At 47.5% G+C, this 25,571-nt stretch overlaps 2 protein-coding genes across 14 annotated transcripts in view; one reads left to right on the top strand and one right to left on the bottom strand.

Annotated features, from left to right (window-relative positions):
* Window positions 1-25,571, top strand: part of LOC309816317 (uncharacterized protein C10orf95 homolog) — a gene marked incomplete at its 5' end in the record, with an annotated part of 234,588 nt that overhangs the window by 53,318 nt on the left and 155,699 nt on the right. The window lies entirely within an intron of this gene.
* The window catches only part of GBF1 (golgi brefeldin A resistant guanine nucleotide exchange factor 1), a 123,836-nt gene that overhangs the window by 2,232 nt on the left and 96,033 nt on the right, over window positions 1-25,571 (bottom strand). The window contains exons 5-37 of one of the 13 annotated variants that reach the window (XM_082630279.1): window positions 23,560-23,678; window positions 22,924-23,032; window positions 22,350-22,410; window positions 21,050-21,104; window positions 20,225-20,323; window positions 17,128-17,275; window positions 16,566-16,789; window positions 15,876-16,044; window positions 15,240-15,451; window positions 14,801-14,899; window positions 14,002-14,196; window positions 13,594-13,783; window positions 12,857-12,997; window positions 12,447-12,535; window positions 11,312-11,514; window positions 10,712-10,835; window positions 10,302-10,427; window positions 9,950-10,032; window positions 9,067-9,303; window positions 8,692-8,785; window positions 8,145-8,321; window positions 7,752-7,816; window positions 7,543-7,666; window positions 7,273-7,344; window positions 7,028-7,122; window positions 6,241-6,394; window positions 3,044-3,269; window positions 2,366-2,526; window positions 1,988-2,234; window positions 1,663-1,868; window positions 635-785; window positions 398-528; window positions 94-195 (exon numbers count right to left, since the gene is read on the bottom strand). In XM_082630279.1, the coding sequence (XP_082486405.1) occupies window positions 94-195; window positions 398-528; window positions 635-785; window positions 1,663-1,868; window positions 1,988-2,234; window positions 2,366-2,526; window positions 3,044-3,269; window positions 6,241-6,394; window positions 7,028-7,122; window positions 7,273-7,344; window positions 7,543-7,666; window positions 7,752-7,816; window positions 8,145-8,321; window positions 8,692-8,785; window positions 9,067-9,303; window positions 9,950-10,032; window positions 10,302-10,427; window positions 10,712-10,835; window positions 11,312-11,514; window positions 12,447-12,535; window positions 12,857-12,997; window positions 13,594-13,783; window positions 14,002-14,196; window positions 14,801-14,899; window positions 15,240-15,451; window positions 15,876-16,044; window positions 16,566-16,789; window positions 17,128-17,275; window positions 20,225-20,323; window positions 21,050-21,104; window positions 22,350-22,410; window positions 22,924-23,032; window positions 23,560-23,678 (4,688 nt within the window). The remainder of the gene's footprint in view (window positions 1-93; window positions 196-397; window positions 529-634; window positions 786-1,662; window positions 1,869-1,987; window positions 2,235-2,365; window positions 2,527-3,043; window positions 3,270-6,240; window positions 6,395-7,027; window positions 7,123-7,272; window positions 7,345-7,542; window positions 7,667-7,751; window positions 7,817-8,144; window positions 8,322-8,691; window positions 8,786-9,066; window positions 9,304-9,949; window positions 10,033-10,301; window positions 10,428-10,711; window positions 10,836-11,311; window positions 11,515-12,446; window positions 12,536-12,856; window positions 12,998-13,593; window positions 13,784-14,001; window positions 14,197-14,800; window positions 14,900-15,239; window positions 15,452-15,875; window positions 16,045-16,565; window positions 16,790-17,127; window positions 17,276-20,224; window positions 20,324-21,049; window positions 21,105-22,349; window positions 22,411-22,923; window positions 23,033-23,559; window positions 23,679-25,571) is intronic. The other 12 variants (XM_082630286.1, XM_082630288.1, XM_082630285.1 and 9 more) reach the window with 12 other exon arrangements.

Below are 25,571 nucleotides of genomic sequence, written 5' to 3'. Positions count from 1 at the left end.
TCCATCTCTAGGTCCTCCCAGCAGCCTTGGCTTCCCTGCTTGTGAAAAGGCAGGTGTGGGGAGAGTGGGTGGGTGTAGGGTGGTGAGCAGTACCTTAGAGAGCAGGGTGGAAGCCCTCATCCGGGTCTCCTCCATCCCGCCCACATCTGCAGGGCTGATGTTTTCCAAGAGCTTGGTCAGTAGAGGAAACAGCACCTGGTGGGTAAGAAGCCAACATCTCCCTAGCAGGGTCAGGTGGAAGCCTTGTCCACTTGACCCTGGGCTGTGGTGGATGGGTACAGAGCAGGAGGGAAGGTCTGATACAGGCTGAGGATTGACATCAGGGGCTCTTCAAGCTGCTTGGCTCTCCTTGTCTTTAGGGTTTGTACTTTACCTTAAGACCAGAGGGAAGTCCTACCTTGTTAAAACAGGACTCCCATTCCAGGGCATCTAACGTTTGCAGATCATGTACCAGTAGTGCTCGCTGCAGATAGGTCAGTGCCTGCATCCGCACCTGGCGCCGGGCATCACAGCACAGGCAGGCAATGCCTGAGAATGAGAACAGGCTCAGGATCCTTTGGGCATCCTGATCCTGGTACTTCCCAAGCGCCAGCTCCACCTCTGCTCCTGCCCTGCCTGCTCCCCTGAGGTTTACCCTGAAGTAAAGGGCACCAACAGTGGGCCCAGAGGGTGCGTGAATCCGCTTCGATCTTCCGGCCTCCTGTGTCCAGGTGGCGCTGCTCCTCCGCCCATGAGCTGTAGATAGAGGCTGCCCTTGTGTGTAGGGTGTGCATCAGGTCTAGCAACTGGGGTCACAGGAGGGGCAGGACATGAATGGAGTTAGGTCTGGTGGATCCCCTCATCACCAGCCCACTCCCACTGTCCCTGACTGAGTCCTCAAGGGAGTCCCTAGTACCGATCACACCATACTCCACCCCTTTCACCACTCCCTTCTCCTCAACTTTATGAGCTGGTTGTCCTAGTCCTGACCAGTGTTTCCCAAAGATGGGTATTACTCCTAGTAGCGGGGACTTGAGGAGGTGTGTGGACTAAGTATTTAATAACACAATTACACAGTGAGAAAGGTACTTTTTCACTACTTTTTCACACTTTCTGATGACAGATAAAGCTTCATCTTGTTAATCATTTTAAAAACAGCAAACCTCAGGCTCAGAGGCTTTGACAGGCAACAGTGTCTGGCCAGATTTAACAACTTTTGTTTTTGTAATTTTTCTAAGGTTATTCTATTTAAAGCAATTAATTCTCCATTTATTTAGTGATGTAAAGTCCGCTCATAAAACAAATTTTATATGTCCTGAATAGACAACAGAATAACTCTGGAAGGATAAACAAGAAACTGATGGCAGTGGTTGCCTCTGGTAAGGGGAACTTAGCAGCTGGGGACAGGAAATGAATGGGACTTTTATCTGCTTACCCTTTTGTACCTTTTGAACTCTGTGCTATGTGCATTTGAATTACTTATTTCAAAAACAAACTATAATTTAAAAATGAAGCAAACAAAGACTTACAGGCGGTCCTGGACGGGGGGCACTGTGGGGACGCTGGCTGAGGCCCTGGCTGGAACACAGGCCCTTCCTTTCTGCCCTGGCTGTCCCTGGCCCCACCAAGACTCCCAATGTCAGGTACCGGGAGAGGAGAGGAAATATAGGGTGCCATACTTACGTCCTGACTGACCTGTAAAGACACCGTATGGTAGCTGGCAGGCACACCTTCGTCCTCATCATCATCACTATGCCCGCCCCGAGTGGCATGTTGGCTGGAGGTTCGAGGCCGCCGAAGCATTGAGCCTTCCTTGGATTTCTTCTTGAAGCGGTTCCCTTTGCTGTCATACTTGTGACTCTTGCCACGTTTCTCCTGGGACTTGCACCCTGAGCAGGGCCAGACCCAGGTCACATTTCCATATCCATGGGTACAGATGGCCTACTCCTCCCTTTCCCCCGTAATTCATAGGGCTACTCCCCAACTGCCCCTTCATCAGGTGACCCACCGCCATTCAGACTGGCCTCCACAAAGATGCGGAGAGTCTTGACACAGAGCTCAAAGTTGTCAGGTGTGATGTGGGCAGCGTCACGCACGATGAAGGACAGGGACTCCACACACTTGAGCAGGGACTTGGTGTCATGTGGCCCGAGGTCCAGCCCCACTGTTAGGCTGTACTGATTGACCAGGGGTGAAGGACCTGGCCAGCTGGTCTCAGGCCCTGGCTTGGAGTTATCGATGTCATCCTTCCCCACCTGTAAAGTACAGAGGAGCTGAGAATCCAGGCTTGACCCTGATCTTCCCCTAGCTGCCCTCTCAGAGGGCCAGGAACCTTTCCCACAGGCCAAGAGGGGAAGACTCACCCGCTGCCCGTATGCTCACTCACCACTAACCAACCGCTGTTGACCACATCAGCATCTGTGGCTGATCGGTGAATCTTGCCAGGCCTGCCATGGTCAGTGTAGACCTCCGAGTCAGAAGTGTACCCTCGGTCCAGGCTCACATCATTTTGATGGTAGGATGGGAGTTCACTATCTGATTGGGCCCCTGAGCCAGCAGGGAGAGGGGCAGAGTCAGGGTGGGGATGGGGAAGTTGGGATGAGGCATAGTTTCAGCTCTCAGAAGAAAGGTGCTGAAGCCTGGCCTCTCTTTTCTCTTGGTCTGGATTAGTTTCAGCCCTGTCACCAGAGGGCTGAAGGATGGCCTGGAGAGCTTCTCTCTTGACCAAATGGGGCAGCAGGCTAATTTGGGCTCCTGATGGCATCTAGTAGCAGCTGTTGGGGAGGGAGGTGGCAGTGAGGACAGAGTTTCTGAGAAAACAGTCCTCAGGACAGTAGGAAGCCTGGCTTCATAGCCTTCTCCATTGCCTACTTGCCTTTATGCTGTTTAATCTGTGGGTAATGGGGAGAGGCCTGTTAGGCACAGGAAGCTCTGGAAGCAGATGGCAGAAGCCAGGGGTATTTAATCTGCTGAACACAACAACCTGCATTTTGTTTTCCTGTCTCAACCACTGGGGCCATAATTGTTTATCTGCCAGTGTGGGTCTCTCTGGGAAAGGGCTTACCAGCATCAGGTGCATCGGCCCTGGCTGTGGCCTGCAGGGCAGCTGGAGGCTTTACACCTGAGCCAATGCACTCCAGCAGCGTGAAGAGGGTGGCCCAGTCATCACTTGAGTGGATGTTGGCTGCGTTAGTCTTAAGGAGTTCATGGAGCCCATAGGCTACCTGGTGACTGACTCGGGACAACACGCTGGGCTTCATTAGTAGCAAAATGCGCAGGGAGAGCAGTACCTGGGGCAGGAGAGGGAGCAGGAAGTTGAAAGTGGGCACACGCGTCTTGTCTAGCCTCCTTCCCCACCAGCCTCCCTAGGCTAGTGAGGATAGTTTTGGCTAAGACCCAATTTAGGGTACTCTGTGGACAGATGGCCAGGGGCTAGGAATGGGGGCAAGAAAGAGGCTGGTGTGGTTATAAAAGGGCAACACGAGGGATCCTGTGGTGTTGGAACTATTCAGCATCTTGGCTAGTGGTGGATACACAAACCTATGCAAGTGCTTAAACTGTGTAGAACTTAATATGTGTATGCATACAAGTAAAACTGGGGAAATCTGAATAAGATTAGTGAATTGTATCAATGTCAGTATCTTGGTTATGATACTACACTATAGTTTTGCACAATGCTACCACTGGGGTAAAGTGGGTAAAGTGTACAGACAGCCCCCAACTTATGATAATTCAACTTAGATTTTTTTGACCTCACAATGGTATAAAAGTGATACACATTCAGTAGAAACCATACTGAGAGTTTTGATTTTTTCCAGGGCTACTGATATGCAGCACAATACTCTCTTGTGATGCTGGGCAGTGGCAGGGAGCCACAGCTCCCAGTCAGCCATGCCATTATGAGGGTAAACAACTGATGAACTTAGAACCATTCCCTACCCAGACAACCATTCTGTTTGCCACTTTCAGTACAGTATTCAATAAATTACCTGAGATATCCAATACTTTATTATAAAATAGACTGCATATGAATCTATAATTATCTCTATTTTAAAAACTTAATTTTTAAAAAACTGAAAAAAAGACCAGTAACATTATGCAAAACTACAGCATAATATCATAACCAGGATACTGACATTGATACAATTCACTAATCTTATTCAGATTTCCCCAGTTTTACTTGTACTCATACGTGTATTAAGTTCTACACAATTTAAGCACTTGTGTAGGTTTGTGTATCCACCACTAGCCAAGATGCTGAATAGTTCCAACACAACAGGATCCCTTGCGTTGCCCTTTTATAACCACACCTGCCTCTTTCTTGCCCCCATCCCTAGCCCCCGGCCATTTGTCCACAACTTCTAAAACCTCGTCAATTCAAAAATGTCATATAAATGGAATGATATAGTATATAACCATTTGGGATTGGCTTTCTTCACTTAGCATAGTTCCTTGGACAGTCATGCAAGTTGCTGCATGTATCAATAGTTTGTTGCTTTTAATTGCTAAATAGTATTCCATGGTATGTATGTATTACACTTTACGTTGAAAACCATCTGGGCTGATTCTAGTTTTTGGCTACTACAAATAAAGATCCTGTGAACATTCATGTATAGGTTTTTATAAAAGTAAACTTTCATTTCTCTGGGATAAGTGCCCAAGAGTGCAACTGCTGGACTGTGTTGTAAGTGGATGTTTAGTTTTATAAGAAACTGCTCTATCATTTTACATTCCTACCAGAAATTTATGAGTGACCCACATCCTTGTCTGCATTTGGTATTATCACTGTTTTTCACTTTAGCCATTCTGACAGGTGTGTAGTGGTATCTCACTGTGGTTTTAATTTGCATTTCCCTGTTGGATAATGATGATGAACATCACTTAAGCTTCTTCATGTGCTTATCTGCCATCTGTATATCTTCTTTATATCTTTCACCCATTTTCTAATTGGTCTGTTTTTTTTTTACTGTTATGTTTTGAGTTCTTTTATATTTTAGGTATTAGTCTTTTTTCAGATATTTGATTTGCAAACATACACTCCTTGTCTTTACCTCCTTTTCACACTGGGCTCTCATAGAGTAGAATTTTTAATATTGATGAAATCTACCAGTTTTTCCTTTTATGGATTGTATTTTTGGTGTCAAGTCTAAGAACTTTTTGCCTAGCTCCCAAAGATATCCTCTTATTTTTCTTTCTAAGGTTTCATAGCTTTACATTTTACATTTAATTTTATGATTCATTTTGAGTTAATTTTTCTATAAGGTATGAGGCTTAGGTCAAGGTTCATTTCTCCCCCACCCCCCGACCATGGATTTCAATTGCTCCAGCAATTAAAAGGATTATCCTTCCTCCACTGAATTGTTTTTGCACCTTTGTCAAAAAATTAGTTAGGCATCTTTGTGTGGGTCTATTTCTGGTTTCTCCTGTTACATTGATGCATGTGTCCATCCCTCCAAAAATACCACAGTGTTGATTACTATAGCTGTATAGTAAGCCTTAATATCAGATGGAGTGATTCCTCCCACGTTTTTTCTCAAAATATTCAGCTATTCTAGGGCCTGTGCTTTTCCATCTTAGAATAAGCTTCTCTATGTCTACAAAAAAGCCTTGCTGGGATTTTCATAGGAGTTGCATTAAACTTACAGATCAATTAAGGGAGGAATGACGTCTTCACTACGTTGAGTCTTCCAATCCACGCATATGGTATGCCTCTTCATTTATTTGGGTCTTTCTTAATATCTTTCATTAGCATTTGTAAGTTTCAGCATACAGATCCTATACATGTTTTGTTAGGTGTATAGCTAAGTATTTGATTTCATTTGGAGAACTTGTAAATGGTTTCATTTTCTATATGTTCATTGTTAGTATAAAGAAATGTGATTAATTTTTGTGTATTGATCTTATATCTTGTGACCTTCCTGAACTCATTTCTATGCTGTTTGTCTTTTATAAATTGGGTGAAGAGATCTCAGGAGGGTCCTAAGCATGAGAGCCGGGAAATCAGGTATGGGGCTGGGACTGCCACAAGGCAGCAGCCGTCCAGCCCTACTGAGCAGAGGTGCTGAGTACTAGCTTCATGCCTGAGGCCATACCAGATTCACTCCCAATGTCCCTGTTAGACTCCCCTAGCCCTGTGGTAGGTTACTGGGCTCATGCCATGGGGCACTAAATGAAGTCTCTGTCTCAGGCCATATCCATAACTGATACTGTGGCTTTAGTCCCTTGTATACCTTCCTGCCCTCCCAGCTGCACTCAGCTTACCTGGCCACTGATCTCTTCTCTCCGGAGTAGCCGAATGGCTAGGCGCAGCAGCCCCACCACTGCCCGCTCCACAAGGAAGCAGAAGTCCTGTGCCTGGACACATAGGTGGTATAGATGGTCTCGAACAGTCTGCCACACACAGCCCACACGGTCCCTGAGAAACATAAGGGATGAGGATAGTCTCAGCTGTAAAGGCCACTGGGCAATAAGCCTCTTTTTCTTTTTTTTTTTTATAAATTTATTTATTTATTATTTATTTTTGGCTGTGTTGGGTCTTCGTTGCTGCACGCCTGCTTTTTCTAGTTGTGGCAAGCGGGGGCTACTCTTCGTTGCAGTGTGCAGCTTCTCATTGCTGTAGCTTCTCTTGCTGCGGAGCATGGGCTCTAGGCGCTTGGGCTTCAGTAGTTGTGGCACGCGGGCTCAGTAGTTGTGGCTCGAGGGCTCTAGAGCCCAGGCTCAGTAGTTGTGGCGCACGGGCTTAGCTGCTCCGCGGCATGTGGGATCTTCCCAGACCAAGGCTCGAACCCGTGTCCCCCGCATTGGCAGGCGGATTCTTAACCACTGCACCACCAGGGAAGTCCCAGCCTCTTTTTCTGATTGAGGCTAGGTCCTTCAGGGCTCAGTGGTATTATACCCTAAGCAGGCAGCTATAATGAGCAAGCTTCTCCTCCACTGCCTATAGCTTCATGTGCTTCTTGTCCCTAGAGCCCACTCTGCAAGATTACTCCAGGCTTCCATCCCTTTGGCACAAGCCCAGTATGAGGCCTGCCTAAAGACTGCCTTCTACCTGTTCTCCAGCACAATCCTCAGCAGCATCTCCAGGCAGAAAGCAGCATCCTCTTCATCATAGGTCTCTTCATCTGGTGTCACTGAGACCAGAGCCTGGAGGAGAATAATAGCAGGAAAATAGGCATGGAGGAGAAGCCAGCCACTGGCCCACCCCTGACAGAAACTGAGGCATACAGCACTATCCCTGTCTCCCCTCCCAGACCCAGCCAGCCCTTTCACCCCTCTTCCCTCTTCACTCTGTACCTTCATGAGCTCCTGCAGTGACTCCAGCTGGAGGAATTTGCTTTCTGTGATCATCTTTTCTGGGTCACATTGCTAGAGGGGGCACAAGAGAGGGGTTATTGATAAAGACTAGAGGGAAGAGAATGTTCCCAAGAAGCCAGGGAGAGAGGGCAGAAGGAGTCAGCTCTGGTCACAAACCCTAGATGACCCTATTCTTCAGTTCACAGGACAGTGTCTACCTAGTAGAGAAGGGTCTAGGCTTGTTCACCAGGGGTAGGCAGGGGCAGTTACCTTGATACAGTCCAAGGCCATTCTCTTGGCCTCTTGGTTCTCAGTGGATGGGCCTCGCACGCTAGACTGCTCAGTACCACTTAGTGTCAGCCAGCTCACGAAGCTCAGCACTGTCGACTCTCCTCTGTAGAAAGAGAGTACAAGCTCTAGTGAGCTCCAGAGTTCTAATCCTCCCTCTGCAAGGTCTCCAGCCTCTGATGTCCCCTCACCGGTTTGATGGTGTCTCTTCCCGTTGTAGAGAGATCTTGCCATTGGGATCCACAAAATCTTCTACCTGGAAAATCAGGTCAAGAATAATTTCTTTCGACATGCCCTCTGCATTTCCTGCTCTGCCATGCAGTTTTCTGGCTTTCTTCCTGTTGCCCTCTGCCCTACACTATTGACTGGGCCCCTCCAATTGATGACTGGCAACGACTTCTACCAGCCCTCCTTTACAGCTATCCCCATGGCCAAAGATCTGTGGTCTTACATTTGAGGCGTTCCTGGTAAGTTTCAGCATGCATCAGGCCCAGTGCTACTCTCAACCAGTTCTATATGCAGACAGTACGTAATCTTGGAGCTCTTGCCTTGTTATTACTGATTAGTCTCCTACCAAGAATTACCTCCACCATAGCCTTGGGCAGCAGTTGGGCTCGGAAAAGCTGCAGCATGGCCTCCATGATATTCTTCCAGCCCTCCCGCAGGATGTCACCATGACGATGGGCCAAATGAAATACTGTCTTGGCTGCAATGTGGGCTTTAGGATTGCTTCCAAACACAGTGGGCAGGTTCTCAATGGACTGGAAAGGAAGATGAGATGAGGCTTAGGGCCTGGCAAATGTCTTGAAAAGAGATTCTCTTAGGCCTCTACCTATGGTTCCTGAGGGTCCTTCTGCTAGTTCTGCTTCAATCCCCCATAATACTGGTGGGAAGGGCTACCCTGGCTAAGGCCTTCTCCACTATTGCATCTCTTCTCTCATCCCCATTATATAAAGTAATGCTATTCTCATCCTAGGGTGTGTCAGACAGAAATGGCTAAGCTCTACTGTAGTCCAGGGGTAGTGAGAGAATATGCTGATGGAAACCAGCTCCACAGATAAGGGTAGGTCTATGGCTAAAAGAGAGGTCTTCCTTTGGAACTCCAAGTACACAGTTCCTGTCCCTGCTCACCTCACTGCTGAGAGCTGTGAATTTGCACAGAGAGATGATGAGATTGTCAAACACATCACTGAGGCCATAGTGGGCGGAGATCATGGCGCACTTCCTGCAACGTCACATACCAGATACAGTCACTGAGAGGCCAGGCAGCCCTTCCAAGTCCCCAAGGAGGCTTGCTTGGGATTCTTCCCTAATCAGTCCCAGGAAGAAACCTTTTACTCTTGAGTCTGTTTAAGACTGAGCTTTCCCAAGCTTCAGCCTCCCTGAAAAACTCAGGAGGAACCCATTCTAAGGAAAATAAGAGTAGGAGTCAGAGAGGCATGGAGGCAACCAAGTTAACTCAGAGAGGTGGGAAGGAGATCAAGACCAAAGTCAAACTCTGGCTACCTGAAGCCTGAGATGGCTTTTTGGATGATTGTCTCCTCAAGGCTTTTGTCAAAGACATAAGAAAGGGCAGCAATAGTGGGGCCCCAGGTCATGGTGAAGAGGTCAAGATCGTAGCTGCCAGCAGGCACACGTAGGAATATGCCTTCTGGGGTGGCACCTCGATGAAGCAGCACATTCCACACATAATTCTCCCGAACCAGGCCTGTCTGCTCCTCAGGCATCACAATTTCCTCATTCCTGTCAGGAGGTAACAAAAGGAGTAGGTGCACTGCTCTGAACCTGACTGGTTACAAACTAGGACAAGGGGCTTTCTGCCCATTACTGACACTTTCCTTCAATGAGAGGTCATCAAAACTGCAGCTCAGTGGTCTGCTTCCCTCCCCACCAGTGGCACCAAGGAGAAAGAAAGGAAGCATTCCATAATCTCCAAGCCCCATCTCTAAGTGGGCCTTTAGTTCTATAGTAAGATCTCATATTCTTTCTGGGTATGAGAGGATGAACAATTCTACCTTTTCTGATTTACAGTAAAAACCTAAGTGTCCCAAACCTCACCCTCTAGTACCCATCTTGGGTTCTCTACTAGCCCCATAATGCATCTTGCAAGCTAGACAGGAAAACCTAGCTTCTCTGTGTTCGGAAAATGGGGCGACGACATTCCACTTAGCAGGGGCAGTTTGGATCCTGGCTCAGGGTACTAAAGTTCCAGTACTGTTCAGGCTTAAGGAATAAATCAGTTGGGGGAGAAGGGGCTGCCCAGATAAATTACGATGCTAAATCCAGGGTGTATGAGTCACTGCAGTCCGATGTGACTCCAAAATCTGGAGAAGGAAGTAGCGTGCTTCTCCTTAACAGAGATGCTACACCATTCTCTACGCGTACTCACTTGATGGCATGGTACATGTCCTCCAGAATGTCTTGCTCAAAGTCCGTGCCTCCATTCACACCTTTTAGATTTTTGCGAAACTCCTAGAGACAGGGCAATAAGCTTTACCCCCCCCGTGTCAATGCTGAAGCCCCACTCAGGGAACTCCTGGGTCTGTGGTAAATAGGACTTTAGGAAACAGTAAATGACAGAATCCACTTCCCTACCCCAGTTCCTCTTCTGGATTGGCCAGCGCCCCCGGACTCCCTTGGACAGAAGCTTGTCCACTGTGCTCACTGGAAAACCCATGTCCTTCCTGCTACCTCCAAAGCTGTGCTGGAACTGCTCTGCCACGGCTGGGATCCAATCTTACCTCCAGGGTCATGGGTGCATTTTGCTTGCGAACATTGTGGTTGTGCTGGTCAGTATTAAGCATGATGACAGCATAGGCCAGGGCAAAGCAGGCATCGCTATTGGCAAATGGGGAGCCATTACAATTCTGAAAAATCAAAGACCCCACCTATGTCAATGCCCTTCTCTGGCCAATCAAACCCTCACTACCAACCCACTGGTCAATGCTGATAAAGAGGGAAGGTACCAGCCAGAAAGAGGCCCATCTCTTGCCAACTCCTTGATGGAAGCTGGCCCCTCTATGGGAAAGCTCACTGACATTGCTCTCAGCCTTCTTAGGAGACAGCAACTGGGTCCTTCAGTTGAAGCCATAGAAACCCTTAGTCAAATTAATTTGGGATGCTGGGCTCGGCCCCTGCCACTCAAACTCACCCTCCAATGTTCTGTGAATGCCTCTAGCAACCTCTGGATGACCGGTGCTTCCCCGGGCAAGCGGAAGGCTTCCAGGTAGAGACGGAGAGCTTCGTCCAGCCGCAGACCCTGAAAGCTGAAGGTGCTACAGGGAAAGAAAGAAGGACGAAAGTCTTAAGATGTATAAGCTGCAAATGCTGGGTGCTCTATTAGCTACCGTCCCACTAAGCTTCTCCTATTGGAACAGAAAAGGCTGAGAGCTCTGGCAAAGGGGAGGTATCTCCTGGTCATCTCTAACACAGAACCAGAATTTGACAACCCCTAAGCTTAGTACTCTTCACATCAGTGTGCTCCTACACAGAAACGTCATCCCTGGAACCCAGAACCTACCCTGTGCTCAGGAATCCTACTCCACCCCTTTCCAATGTTCTCTATGTAGAATGGAATGGTGCCCAAAGCTTTCTTGCTGGAGGCTCTTTCAGATCCAACAGATATAAATCTTGGGAAGAGGAAGAGTGTATGACCTGGGTCACCATCAGGAACTGACTGGTACTGTTTTGAACTGTCTGTCCCCCCAGGCTGATCATCAACTATGTCCCACATTTCTTGCAGTTTCCTCACCTCACAAAGCTCTCCAACAGGTCAATGTTTTTGCGGTCACTCACAAACTCTCCAATCATTTTCTTGTCCAGCCGAGGGTTCTCTCGCAGCCACTGGGCTACCTCTGTGTTGTCCATTGGGATGGTGAGGAGACCTTTCTCTTGCAGAAACTGGATCCCCTTCTTTGGTTTCTGGTTGAACTGCTCTGTGCCAGTGATCAGCAGCTAGAGAAGAAATACAGGAGGTGTCAAAAGCTGCTCTGCCCCTAAACCAGACAAGGGCAGTCCACAGCTGGTCACCTAATGGGCTCCTAGGACATGGTTCTAAGTCACTCCAGAACTAAGGCTGAACCATATTGGCCCCTAGCTTTCCCCAATCTCCGTGTTTAACTAGAAGTGGCTGAAGAGCTCCTTTTTACTCCTTTTCTGAGTGCTAAAGATGCACAGCACTCTCCTCCAACCTGAGAACCAGAGAAAAAAAATAGAAGAAAGAGACTAAAGGTTTTCTTTTCTCTCCAGTATTAGAGCCGTTCCTGGTATCTGTTTACAGACTAGCTTGGATTCCCCTTCTTTCTTTGGCTTCCTAGCTCTTAAGGCCCTGGGGTTTGAAAGACGAGGTGAACTAACTGCGATGATAACTTTTTGACTGTCTAGTCACAGCCCTGCAATCAAGGGCACACATAAACCAAAGTCATTTAGGCTGGCCTTACGAGGAAGAAAGGGTTAAATAGAAGGTCTTCTTTGTGTTAGAAAACCAGAAAGTACAGTTATTTGAACTTTACTAAAAAGCACCAGAATAAATGTCAATTCCCTTTTATTGCCAGTCATCACCCCAGAGCTTGAGATGACCAATAACCTTCGGTGACCCACACGATACCAACACCCAGGGCTCTTGTCACCACAAGTAACACCTGACTCTCAGCTAGGGCAGCATTTGCCCAGGAGCACACAATAGATGCCGATTACATGGCTTAGGAGTAAGGAAAGGGCTTCAAAGGAGATTGGGGGGTTGCTGAAGCCCCAAAAAGCTCAAAAACTAGCCTTGGGAAGCTGTTCAGTGAGCTTAGACTCTCCCTCATTCTCTGAGACAGAAACCCTACAGAGAACACCCAGTCAGAAGTGGGTAGAGGCTGAGCTCTGGGGATATCTATATATACCTTCTTTTTATTCTTAATTTCAATCAACTCCCGTGGATCTGGCAGGAGACAGGAAAATCGAGGTGGCTTCCGGGTAAACTTTTTGTCAGCTAGGAATGGGAGGAAGAGAGGGAAACACCAGTAAGACCTCTTTTACCAGGATAATGACTTTTGGAAGGATGCTGATATACTCTCTAGTGAAAAAAAGGATGCCTCAGAAAATTTCTTGTCCTCATCAGTCTTCCACTTCCTTAGAAGTCCTATCTTCTAGGGCTCCAAATGTTTTCTTTCCTCTCTCTGGGTCTGAAGGCATGGTGAGCAGCCAGTGTTCATTCAGGAACTACCCTAGGGTATTTCTGCTCCCCTCCCCTCTGTGCTCTAACAGGCCTTCCAGTTGAGGGGGCTTAGGATGATGGATACCCAGTACCCACCCCCAGAGTCACCAGCTTCCTCCAGATCACTGCATCCTGGTTTCCCATGTTCTGCTGGCAGCCGCCCTCCACCTGGCACATGCAGGCCTGTGATGTCTGGGGCCATGCCTATAGCCTTCCCATCGCTGGCTGCTCTCTCAGCTGGTAAGAGAGAAGAAGGTAAATGAAGACTGATGGTGTAGGAAGCCAAGCAGAGCTGCAGGAGAATCGAGCTTCAGGCCAAGGAGACCTGCATGTTCCCACATAGGTCACCAGCCCTGACAGGACAAACCCAAGCCCAAGTAAGTAGTCACTGTCCCAGGTCAGCCAAGCATTAGATTCTACAATTTAATAAAGAGATTACCCAATCACTTTCCCTGATCTTCTGCAACCTCAATCTCAAGGAAAAGTTAGAGACGATTAATTAGAGTGGAGGCAGGCACTGGGGGTAGGAAAAGGTAGGGACTGCAGCTTTTAGGCACAGAAGTCCTATATCCTTTAATCTATATTCTCTTTTCTCCCCATAAAGAAATAACAATTTTGTAAAAATAGCTAAAGCATGGAAGAGGAGAAAGGGAGAAGTCCATGAGTCCTGCTAATGTGCCAGCCTGGTCTATGATTCACATCACCAAACCTCGGAAACACAGAATTAGGAGTACTTTGGAGGAAATGACATAAGGGTAGGAGAAAGGATTCAGTGAGTAGAGAAGGGATAAACATAGAACCCTGGGATCCTCAAAGAAAGAAATGCTTCTCACTATTGTTGGCTTCTCGAGTGCCACCTACTGCCTCACAGCCAGGTCTGGCTGCCTCTTTCTTTTCTTGCTGGGTAAGGTTGTTGAGGACTTTGGCTTGGCAGTGGGCCTCAGTGCTGTCAATCACCGTCAACAGGGCATCAAGAGACAGCAGGTGTGTTGTATAGAGCTGACCAGACACAGGGAAGGCATTCTGGAAAGTAAACAGATACAGGAGACTTGGGGTTAGAATACTTTTCCAAAAATCCTAAAACCGCCCGTAACTTCTACATTGCCTTGAGAAGATACCCTTCTTCTTCTTGTTCCCCAGCTCTCAAGTGTGCCATTCCCTATATGTAGCATCCTCACTACCACCAGAGAGATCTCCTTAATAAAGTCGTCTTTCTAGAGGTCAGTAGTAATGCTCAGCACCTTGGACAGCAGCTTGGTGAGATCTTCAAAGAGGTTGGAACAGTAGTAGTCACAATCATAGTTGATATAGAGCTCAGTGACAAAGCTGGGGATGTGCCAGAGCTGCACAGTGGCCTCCAAAGCCATCTCCTTCATCTCATAAGGCATCTTGGGGTTCTCCACAGTGATGATATCCATGAGCTTTTTGATGTACGTCTGACAGTAATCCAGTAATTGCCATTTGGGTGGGGAAAGGATTCAAGATAGGAAGAGACAAATTGGACAGGAAAAACATTAAACAGGAAGCAGACGCCTAGCCAGAAGGTATACATTAAGAGACACTTAATGGTGGTATTCCATCCCCTAAATACATCCCCCTTTGTCCTTCAGGATGGGGGAGGCCTGGCTCTCTACCTCGTACCTGATCCAAAACAAGTTGCCCATTGCCCTTTTTGTGCTCTCTGTGTGAGCCTGATTTGGTCCTATTCAGAGTCCCCTTTTGCAATTTAGTGGCGAAGCTAGCTTGACTTGCCTGTCTGTGTTGCAAAAGAACTGCAGACAGAAGAGTTGTACCCACTCATGGTGAGGTTACCTGCCAGTTCTCATATTCGGGTTCTCCCATTTTATAGCCAGCCAGGTTTCTCTGGGCACCTTTTAAGTTCTCCACTAAAGAGGAGAGCCAATGAACCAAACTATGGAGGCTAAAAGCACTCTCCTCAGAAGCCACCAAATCCCACTCCTGCAGCATGACAAAGCTGACCCGAATGAAGGTGCCATACATCTCCCTTTTTTTTTTTTTTTCCAACTTCAAGAAACTCACCTCTAATTGGAACTTGAGGTGCTCCCTCATGCTCTCAAACAGTAGGAAGCATACCCGCAGGGAAGCAGCATAAAGGTTCAGTCGCTCTACGCTGAGTAGCTGGAGATCACAGTAGGATGGGCTATTAGGTTTCTGAACCTGACTATGGCTCAACCAAGAGAAAGCAGGACAGCAAACTGTGGGAAGTTGTCACTAAGGTCATGTGCTCTGAGGGAACTCTGTATCTAGCCATTCCTATGTTTCCCTTTGGTTGCCAGAGTCCCCGGGAAACTACTGGAGTCCTCTTGACTATGACTACTGGTCAGTAGGGGAGGTAGGTTCTTTCCTGGGTCCTATACTCTTCACATGCATCAGCCAAACCTCCCTGTGTTCCCCTGGCCCTTGAAAGACCCTGAAAAAAAGCCAGGTGTTCGGAGTCCCTCTAGAAATTCAGTCTTACCTGGAGTAAGTGGCGGCACATCTCATCCTTGATGAGGCCCAAGAGGGTTTGGCACTGGGCTACAGGGGCTGACTCAAGAGCCACTGTCAGCAAATGCAGTCCCATGTGGATCATAACCTCTGAGTTGTGGCGGTCGTGTGGGTTGGTGAGGGAGATGAGGAATCGGAAGAGCTCACGGATGCAAGGAAGACCATAGGGGACCAAAGCTGTGCCTGGGAAAGGCCAGGAGGGAAGTGGGACTGCTAAGAAACAACTGGCTCAATCGCTTGGCCTAGCCTGCTCTGCATTATACAGGCAATTTCAGATAAGTGATTCTCTTCAGGAAAAAAATGTTTTTTTTCTGGGGCAGTAAGGAGACTAGTCTCACTTATTGAAGGGAATCAGAATTGATGATCCCACCTTTCTGTTAAAAGTCCCAAGCTTTCTATTCTTCCCTCTCACTTCCTATTGTCCACCAAACTCCCTCTCTGTGTAAGTTAGGCAAGGGTTCCATCCAATAGTCCTCTTGCTTGATTCCATTTCCTGACTAGAAAATGGCGTAGGACTTGGACCAGCAGACACCTTGGGTCTAAGATGGTTTAGGCTCAGACAGCTTAGTGGGTAGGATGGGGGAAGAGCCTGCCTGAGAGTACTCACCTTCTTTCTGAGAGGACTGTGTAAAGCGCACACCCCGGGGGTTGACGTAATCCATGTCATGGACAGAAGCAGAGTCAGAGTGGTCAGCAGGAGATGTGCACTCCTCTAATACTTCAGGGATGGATTCCACGGATGCTGACTGGGCCTTTTCCACATGGGCCCCTTCCTGCTATGACCAGTAGTGGGGAGGATATAGGAAAAGAGATGAGGCAAGAGCAATTGGAACTTATTTCTCTTAAGTATCTGTCCTCCAAGTGTTTCTAATGGACTGCAGGTGTAGGGCCAGCTCAGTGGGCTGTGAATCAATGCAAGATGGTTCAGGGAAGGAGTATGATGAAGGACTCAGAAAACATCACCTGAGGCATCAGTGACCTACAGTGACTAGAACCCCAGAGGCAACAGAGGCCCTCAGAAGCTTGGATTTAGATCATTAACTTCCAGAAAAAGCCATGGCCAGCATCCTCACCTTTGTCAAGTACTGCATGTATGTACAGCTTAAAAATCCTTTGAGCTACCTCTCACAGTGAGTCATGCTGTGGTTTTTCTAGGTAGCACAGCTAATTCTAGGAAACAGGGAAGAACCCGCTGCCCCAACCTTCTTTTGAGCCAAGGCCTGGATAAAGAGCCACAGCATCAAGCCAATTCCACAGTAGAAGACTAGACAGGGGTCTTTAGAAATCAAAGTCGTACCTGGGGGTCAGGTTGCTCAGGAACCCCTAGCTCGCTGCTGCCAGGCTCTGCAACTGTGCTGTACCCTGGAGAGCCAGGTTGCTCCAGGTCAGTGAGGTCCTCTTTGGAGGTGGTCTGGGAGGAGAACTCCAGGCCACTGTCTGTAGAGGGGCTGACCACTGCTGAGGCAGCTTCTGAACTTGCAGAGGAGATGGGAGTGGGTACATCTATGAAGGGCATGCCACCTGCCAAGCAAAGTGAGTGAGGCTTGAAGAAAAGAGACTCTGTGGGAAACACTTACCTTCCATGGTACCATTTGTTTGTTTGTTTTTCCTAGACTGCATATTAATTTCTGCATATGCTTGGTCTCTAAAGTAATCAGGGTCCCACTGGAAGGAGAACAACCTTAAGTCACTGTGGATTGCTAAATGGTCACAGTGTGATCTGACCTGGAGTTTTCCCTTTTTGCTCTCAGTAGAAAGACCACAGCCCCTCAATTAGTTGGTCTTCAATGTCAAAATTCCTGAGAGAGGAAGGAACTTTTCTTCTATTCTAATCAGAAGAAGCAGCTCAGGGTACTCACCAGTGAGGTTAGAGGATAAGGTGGTTCCACTGGGGGTGGGCAGCTCTGAACCTGGTGTGACTTTGGTCATATGGAGTGGGGGCCGGGGAGATCTCTTCTGTTTCTTCCACTTAGATGAATCACTCATGCCTCCCGCTCTCATTTTCAGCTGGAAATATCACACCTCATTAGTACTGGTATTCAAATTAAGATTGTATCCCTAGAAATCTCTTCTTTTAGTCCTACTGGTCCCTAGAAAATAGTCTATACCCCACATCTGTGCCACAGTTAGAATCTAGACCATCAGAGCACATTCCTATTCCTCTAACTTGCCTTCTACTCTTGCCACTTTAAAGGTCAGCCTGAGAGCCTCCAAGTGGAAGGTGACATTCTGGTTTTAGGCTAGTCATTGATAAGGCCAGCCCTCATACATCACTCTGATTCCCTGAATACTGGGTGGCAATCCTCAGTCCTCTAGATGGTGCCTGACCCTCTTGCAGAAAGCGTAAGGGCAGGGGGTCCTTTGCCCAAAGCTGCAGATCTTCAGGCCCTGGATCCCTGGGCCTTCCTCCTCAACTACCTGCATAGTAGCCTCCTACTCCGAGTTCTGATCCAACTGTGAGAGTCTACTCCTTCCCAGACAAACTCTTAGCTTTCCTATTACTTCATGAACTGGGCCTAGATCCTAACCATATCCCTTACTGTGGAATGTCTACATCAAATTGGTCAAAGGTCCTTCCTTGGAATTAAGGAAGGAGTGGCATCCCAGTTGATTTGTGGAGTTAAGGATGAAAGATCACGTCACGCTGCTGCTCCCAACTTTGGTATATAAATGAGACCTCCTGTCCTTCTCACTGTTGGTCTTTCTAGAAGCAACTTCATGCTTTCAGATGGTAAGGCTACTGATTTCTTGGACTCTTGCTCTATTCCATTTCCCTTCCTCTTGCTGCATTTCTCTCTCTCCTATAGCTTCCTTTTAGTCACAAAGGAAAACCTTTACTCCTATAGCTTCCTTTTAGTCACAAAGGAAAGTCTTTATCACCTATTGACTACTTTAGGGTATAAGTTTTCATGCATTTTCTCCACCCTAAGTTCACAGCTACTTTGTTTAAGCCCATTTCATTTTCTTAATCCTGATGCCTTCTCAATTACAGTTTGCATCCAGTCCTTCTACAGTTATATCAAACTAGTCCTAGACTGATAGACCATTCCTGGAATGGGCAACAGCAATTCTCTTCTAGGAACCATTAGAATGACTCTAAAAGAGAGTAGAAACAATTTTTCTCCCTGCCTCCTTCTAAAAGCTGAAAATACCCATATTATCCTTGGCCTATTCAATTCCTTCTGCTATTTGAAGGATAAGCCCCCCTTCCTCCCCCAAGCCCTCCAGAATCTGGACAACCTTTGATCCTTTGCTTAGAAACCACATAATTCTTCCTTCCATACTCATATCTCCACCCCTAAAGGAGACAGGCCCAACAGCTGAGCCCCACCTCCAGCTCTTAGTAACATAGCAACAGCCTCACATTGGATTTACACTTTTTGTCCCTGCATCTCCAAAATGCCGGCAGTCATATGCCTAGAATAGAGCTTCAAGTGCTCTGAGCACTGTGGTTAAGCAGGAACCAGGATGCTCCCTCCAGAAACCACTGAAGCCCAAAAGAAAGTTCTGGGGGTAAGAGTCAGTTAAACATGCAGATAGGCCAGAAGTCCAAAAGATCAATGAGGGAAAAGAGGAACCTCCTGGTTTAAACTGGAAACTGTCACTGAGCTCCAAAAAGCACTCACATCTGGATTGACTTGTGTGAACTATCTTTTCTCTCCAGGTGGCTCCCCAATATCAGGAATTCCAGGTAGTCCTACTTCCATGGAGAAGCCCAGTCACTGAGATTCCATCCCACACTAGGATCAGTCCTTCCTGTTTCCTTCTCTATCCTGTGCAGAGGTAGCTCTAACCTGATCATTTCAATGAATGCTCTCTGCCTCCTGGATGGAATAGGAGTTGAGAGGCTGCCAGTTCTTACAAATGTCTCAGTCCTTTAAAAGTATAGCCGTGCTCCCTGTTCTAAGATCCTAAGGTGGGCGGGGCAGGGGTGAGCAGTTCATGAAACTCTACATCACCTTATCCGTATAACATTTTATTTCCAAAGGACAATATAAGCTTTATAAAGAAAGGGCAGGTCCTAGGTTAATAATCATGGCAAAATGGTGGGTAGCCACTGAAGAGAGCTGCAACTTGAGACTAGGCAAGCACACAAGTGAAACTTGAGACAAGGCATGCAAAGCAAACACAGGCCTATGGACTGTCTAGTGCACACACACACACAAAACACACAGAGTTCTTTTTATCTTCAATGACCTGGATGTCTACAGCCACATCTCTAGCATGCACACTGTTATGAGAGCTTAGATAGCCCACACCTCCTTCTCTCCCTCTTCTTCCTGAAGCAGGGATATGGGGATTAGGGTAATCTTTAGCTGGCACCTCCGTTCTAAGTTCCCTTACTTCTAAAGGACAGAAGTCACCTTTGCAGATCCCAAAGTACTGCCAGTGTCCTGGGCTAACCTGGGACCTGGGTCCTTTTCATCCATCTAGAGTCCTAAACCTTAGAATGACCCCTTTAATGGTAACCAAGAAAAAAATGGCCCCAACTAGACAGACTACCCTTTCCCTCAAAACCAAGTTCAGGCATCCAGCTAGAATCAAGGACTGTGCTTAAGCTTTCTAATGCCAGCTCTGAGACAGGGAGAGGGCAGAAAAGGGAAGGGTCTTGTTTGACAGTTCCTCATAGTTCCCCTAGAAATGGTAGATATTAAGCCTCCCCACAAGACGTCAGCAGGACCCAGGCTCTCTTTCTAGGCTTACTACATAACGTATTATCAGTTCAAGGCTTCCTTCTGCCTTCAGGCAGCCAGATGCCCCACGAAAATTCCCAGCACTGCAAAGTTACAAACACATGCAGCTCTTCCAAAGCCGTGCTATGTTACAAGGGAGGGGTAAATTGTGCTCTACACAGTGGATATGGGACCCAGATGTTACATATAAAAAATACACATTTAAATAAATAAATAAAAAGGGGGTAAGGAGAGGGAGAGGAAGAGGGAGAGGGAGAGAGACCTTGAGGTTCTTAAAGAGTAGTACCCTCTCTAACTGGTTCAGGGCTTTGGTCTGCTCCCCACTACTTAGCTCCAGTTTGTTGAGGAGACATGGAGAAATCTGTGAAAGACAGGCAAACGAACGATTTAAGCAGAGTGAAATAAACTCAAACACACACCAACAGGGCACAGGGCAGGAATGGGGATGGATGGCAGGGGAAAGGGGAAGGTTATGTGCATGCACCAAACAGCCAAGGGTCATCTTCAAGGGCAGAACCTCTTAGGGTTGCAAGCAGAATCCTCATCAGAGGCCTGTGAAGTCCAGGGCTTCAGTTCAAGATAGAAAGAGGCCATTCTTCTGAACACCCTTCTTCTCCTAGCAGTTTGAGAACCTTCTGATCTGGAGTCAGACTTGATTTATCTTGTCAACAGAGGCTAGTCCAAGCATGAGCCCAGTCTAATCCAGTATTACGATGGGATTTGAGGTATAGCCTCTCTAGGCCTCCTATCTGCTGATAAGACTGGGCCCTGAGGGGATGGCAGGATTTTCATCTTTATCAACATACATTTTCAGCCCAGCCTGATGGGCCTCACCCAGTTTCCATGAAGGACTGGCTCACTAGCTTACATAGTGGGTCAACAAATATAGGCTGGAAAGGAAAGGTTGGGGAAGGAGAGGTACCTGGGAAAGAATAAATTTCTTGGTAAAGGAGCGATAGCTATTTCTAGATTCCAAGCAAACCTGTCTAGGCGAAAGTATGTTTTTGCTAAGCAAGGGTATCCAGGAAAATCTCTATAGTACAGAATTTGGGAGATCGAGGTTTGGATGAGGGATAGCAGGTCATACCTTCTTCATGTTGGTCCCCATATAGTTCTTGGGTTCTTCTTTAAACTGAGGTAACCTGTAAGATAGAAAATCCCATGGACTGTAATTAAGGATAATAACAAATCTTCCCCTTCATGCCAGCCACAGCCCAAAGATGCTCTGGGCCAGAGCAAGCTATCTCTTAGGAAAAGCTAGGAAAAGAAGCAGGCTTATTTCACCCTTTTTGGAGCTTCACTGAAGAGCCACAGAAATTGAGGGACCTGTGACACAGATACTTTCTAAAAAAGAAGGTAGTCATGAGGGAAAGGTGACTAAGTACCCTTGGAGTGTGGAGGCTCTTTTCATCTTTAAACTGACTCCTTTCTGCTTGTACTCCTTTCAGCAAGTATTGCTGAAAGCCATGATATGGGGAGAGGGCAGTCTATGAAAACCCCAGGAGACTGGGCATAGGGTGAGAAGTAAAAGGCAGGTGGAAGTTTTGAAATTAGTAAATTTGAACCTGAGAAGTAAGAAACAATTTGCAGCAGGGTCCAGAGGCAGACCTAGTCTGTAGATAATAAGGATTATTACCCGTGCCCCCTGCACTGGCAGCACAGAGCGTTAACCACTGGACCGCCAGGGAAGTCCCTAATAGACTATTTTTAAAAGCAATCTTAGGTTCACAGTATACTGATTTCTCATATAACCCTTGCCCAAACACATGCATAACCTCTTCCATTATCAATATCCCCTAGGGGAAGCTGTAAAGCCCTCGCCTCAGATCTTCTCAAAGTTGTCTACTGAAAGGAAGTACAGAAAACAGGGTGTTAGGCATAGTATGAAAAGGTCTGCTAGGCCCTAATTTGAGGGTCTTGACGAGGTAACAACTGTTTTGGTTTGTGGGGATGAGGGACTTTCACTGCTAAAATTGGGACAGTCGGGCAAACCAGGATTGTTGGTCACCCTAGACTTGGTCCTTCCTTACAGAAATCAGGCTGAGCTCTGGGAGCTCAGCAACCTGTTCCAGGCTCCCTTGTGTTTGGCTTCCTCTCTGGGTTCCCTTTCCCAGCTGCTACCTGCACAGAAACAGACACAAGTTTGGGAAGCAGAAGTTCTGTCAGCCTAGATCAAATAACCCTCTGCTTCCCCCTGAGGCCAAGCCAGCTGCCTCCTCTTTCTCCCTTGCTTGGTAACCCTGGTCCTAGAGAACCACGCCCATCCATAATCTCAGTGGCCTCTGATGTGGCTGTGGGGTTGGCCAGGTCCCTGAAGTGGCTGTGTGGAAGTAAGCAGGCTCAAGAGGCCTGGGCAGCCGGGCTGAAGCAAACAGCAGCAGGTTTACCTTGTGAAGAGCAGCTGCACCATGTCTACGAGAGTGTGCTCTGCGGATTTTCTCAATAACTCTGCACAGGCAAAAACAAATAACACAGGTGTCATTACTTGCCGTGCTATTATCAGGAGGCTTCTCAGAGCAGACTCCCCTCCAAACCTTGTTTACTAAGGATTATACCAAACTTATTAAAACCAGCTCCAGCTCAGCCTGGCAGCCAGAACATCACTGGCCCACTAGATGGCACTACTGAGTCAGGATAAAAAGGGGGAGCAATGATGTGTTCTCAGGGGTTGCAGGCTGGTGTCAATCCCAGAAACCTCAAGGGAGGGAGATTTGGTTCTGGGCTGAGTCATTCTGGGATCCAGCCCAATTCCTGCCCTGGCACAAAAAGCTAAGGTCTCTATTCTAGCTGCACAACAAATTGTCAAGTACAGAGACTCCTAGATCCCTATGGCTCCACAAGGTAGGTGGTGGAGGAGTCATGAGTTTTCCATTTCTCTGGGACTGAGGGACAGCATCCTGTATTCATACTCACAGATACTGGCCCCAGGAATGGTGAAGGGCCCAGTATTCAAGCACCTACCACTGAGCCTCATTTCAAAGCAGATCCGGAAGCAAGACTGCATAATCTCACACACAGATTCATTGGTTAGGTGGGCACCTACTGGGGTCAGCAACAGAGTCCGCAGTACCTATCAGGAAGAAAAAGGAGAGACCATGATAAACACGGCAGGCTGGGGGAAGAAGGGTGTACCTGAGGGGAGAGAAGCTGCCTCCTGTTTCTCTAAGTCTCCTACGGAAGCACTCAGGGGTGAGAAAGAGGTTAGCAAGAGCTGACCTTGCTTCAGTTTGGTGGGGGGTCTCCCAGGAGCTTGTCTTAGGAACTGTGTCTTTACTCTGCATGACCGCAACATAGTTCAGCACTCATTCCAGCCCTAGCCCACAAGCCCAATGGATGGATGGCACAGATACAGTCTGCCAGAGGTACAAGCCCATTAAGGGTTCCGGTATCTGATATCAATTCATTTAAAGCTTTTAATTATTTTCCTTAGAAAAAGCTTTTACTTTGGGTACTGGAGCTGCTTGTTTGGAAACAAGGTAGCTCTCTAAGCCCCAGTGGAGTCAAAACATAGCTTCAAGCTGCCATCAGGCTCCGGTAGGTAGAGCCAAAGGCACCAGGTCCTGGCCATTAGCCCAACTGCTCTTCCCCTCCATTTACCTGAAGGATTTTCATCAGGACAACCTCATCGCTGGCAGGATCTGTGCCCACAAAACGGGCGTGAGTGACAGCATCTGCCATGTTCTCCATGCCCTCTGCCGTGCCCTCACGGGTGGGATCTGCTCCAACAAGAAAGAAAAGATGTGTAGAGGAGAGACAGAAAAGCCAAGACGTCCTGTCTAGAGACTGTTTTGAGAGACTTTTGGTTTTCTCCTCTCCCAATTCCCTAACCCATGGCTTCCTGAGAATTTTTGCCCATAACTGGCTTTAATAAGCATCTCAGCACAAACTCCACTGTGTAAAAGTGGTTCTCAAACTTAAACATATATCAGAATCACTTGGAGGGCCTGTTAAAAATAGAAATTGCTGGGACTTCCCTGGTGGCGCAGTGGTTAAGAGTCCACCTGCCAATGCAGGGGACACAGGTTCAATCTCTGGTCTGGGAAGATCCCACATGCCATGGAGCAACTAAGCCCGTGTGCCACAACTACTGAAGCCTGCACTCTAGAGCCCATGAGCCACTACTACTGAGCCCACGTACTACAACTACTGAAGCCCACGCGCCTAGAGCCCATGCTCCTCAACAAGAGAAGCCACTGCAATGAGAAGCACATGCACCTCAATGAGAAACATGCGCACCGCAATGAAGAATGGCCCCCGCTCACTGCAACTAGAAAAAGCCTGCATGCAGCAATGAAGACCCAACGCAGCCAAGAGTGAATAAGTAAAATAAATAATAAATTTGTAGAAAGAAAAAAAAAGAAAGAAATTGCTGGTCCCACTCCCAGAATTTTTGATTTAGTAGGTCTAGCGTGGGGCCTGAGAATTTGCATTTCTAACAAGATTCCAGGTAAAGTTAATGCTGCTGGTCAGGGGACCACACTTTGGAAATCACTGGGGTAAAGCTACTCATTTCATAGAGGAAGGGCCTGGAAATTTGAGGTTTTGGCCCAGAGCAAGGTCCGAGTAGGGCCAGAGCTTTGAATGCCAAGGTTGCAGCCTTTCTCTTTTCAGATGTTCACTTTCAACACATCTCTCTCTGATTGCTTTTGGAATGTTGTGTTCAGGTGCAACTGAGGTAGGGGAGTAGGGGGAAGAAACGGACAGTCACTGCTGCCAATACTCATATTTGGGTGCCCATTACAGCAAATCAGAGAACTCTTCCTGCTTTGGTTTCATTCTTATTTAAAACAGTATGTCATGGACAAGAATCCTGTAACTAGCTTAACTAAAGATTAAGGAGAGTTAAGGGACAAACTAAACAGGACTGGAGGCTGGCAAACTGGGGAACAGGTGGGAGGGAGACTTTCAGCTGTCAGAGGGGAGAAGCTAGCTCTGACAATCAGCACCATGCTGCAAGCTAACACAAATGCTGCCAAGGAGGAAACTCTGCTCCCATTCATGACTTAAATATCCACAAAGAGGACTTCCCTGGTGGCGCAGTGTTTAAGACTCCGCCTGCCAATGCAGGGGACACAGGTTTGATCCCTGGTCCGGGAAGATCCCACATGCCGTGGAGCAACTAAGCCCGTGTGCCACAACTACTGAGCCTGCACTCTAGAGCCCGTGGGCCACAACTACTGAGCCTGCATGCCACAACTACTGAAGCCCATGCACCTGGAGCCCGTGTTCCGCAACAAGAGAAGCCACCACGATAAGAAGCCCACGCACCACAACAAAGAGTAGCCTCCGCTCGCCGCAACTACGGAAAGCCTGCGTGCAGCAATGAAGACCCGATGTAGCCAAAAATAAACAAATAAAATAAAATAAATAAATTTATAATAAATAAATATCTACAAGGAGTAGCCAAAGAAGTGACCTCCATCAAGGCTTACAAGGGTCCTGCTGAACTGCCTGGATTGTTCTTGAAAGGGGAGCAAAAGTAGGAAAAAAAGATAGGGACATGGGGCTTCCCTGGTGGCGCAGTGGTTGGGAGTCCGCCTGCCGATGCAGGGGACACGGGTTCATGCCCCGGTCCCGGAGTATCCCACGTGCCATGGAGCAGCTGGGCC

Source organism: Mesoplodon mirus, assembly GCF_964341445.2.
Source record: "Mesoplodon mirus genome assembly, chromosome: 2".
Classification (NCBI taxonomy): Eukaryota; Metazoa; Chordata; class Mammalia; order Artiodactyla; family Ziphiidae; genus Mesoplodon; species Mesoplodon mirus.
Note: the sequence above shows the minus strand (reverse complement) of the source record. Positions and strands in the feature narration are given on the sequence as shown.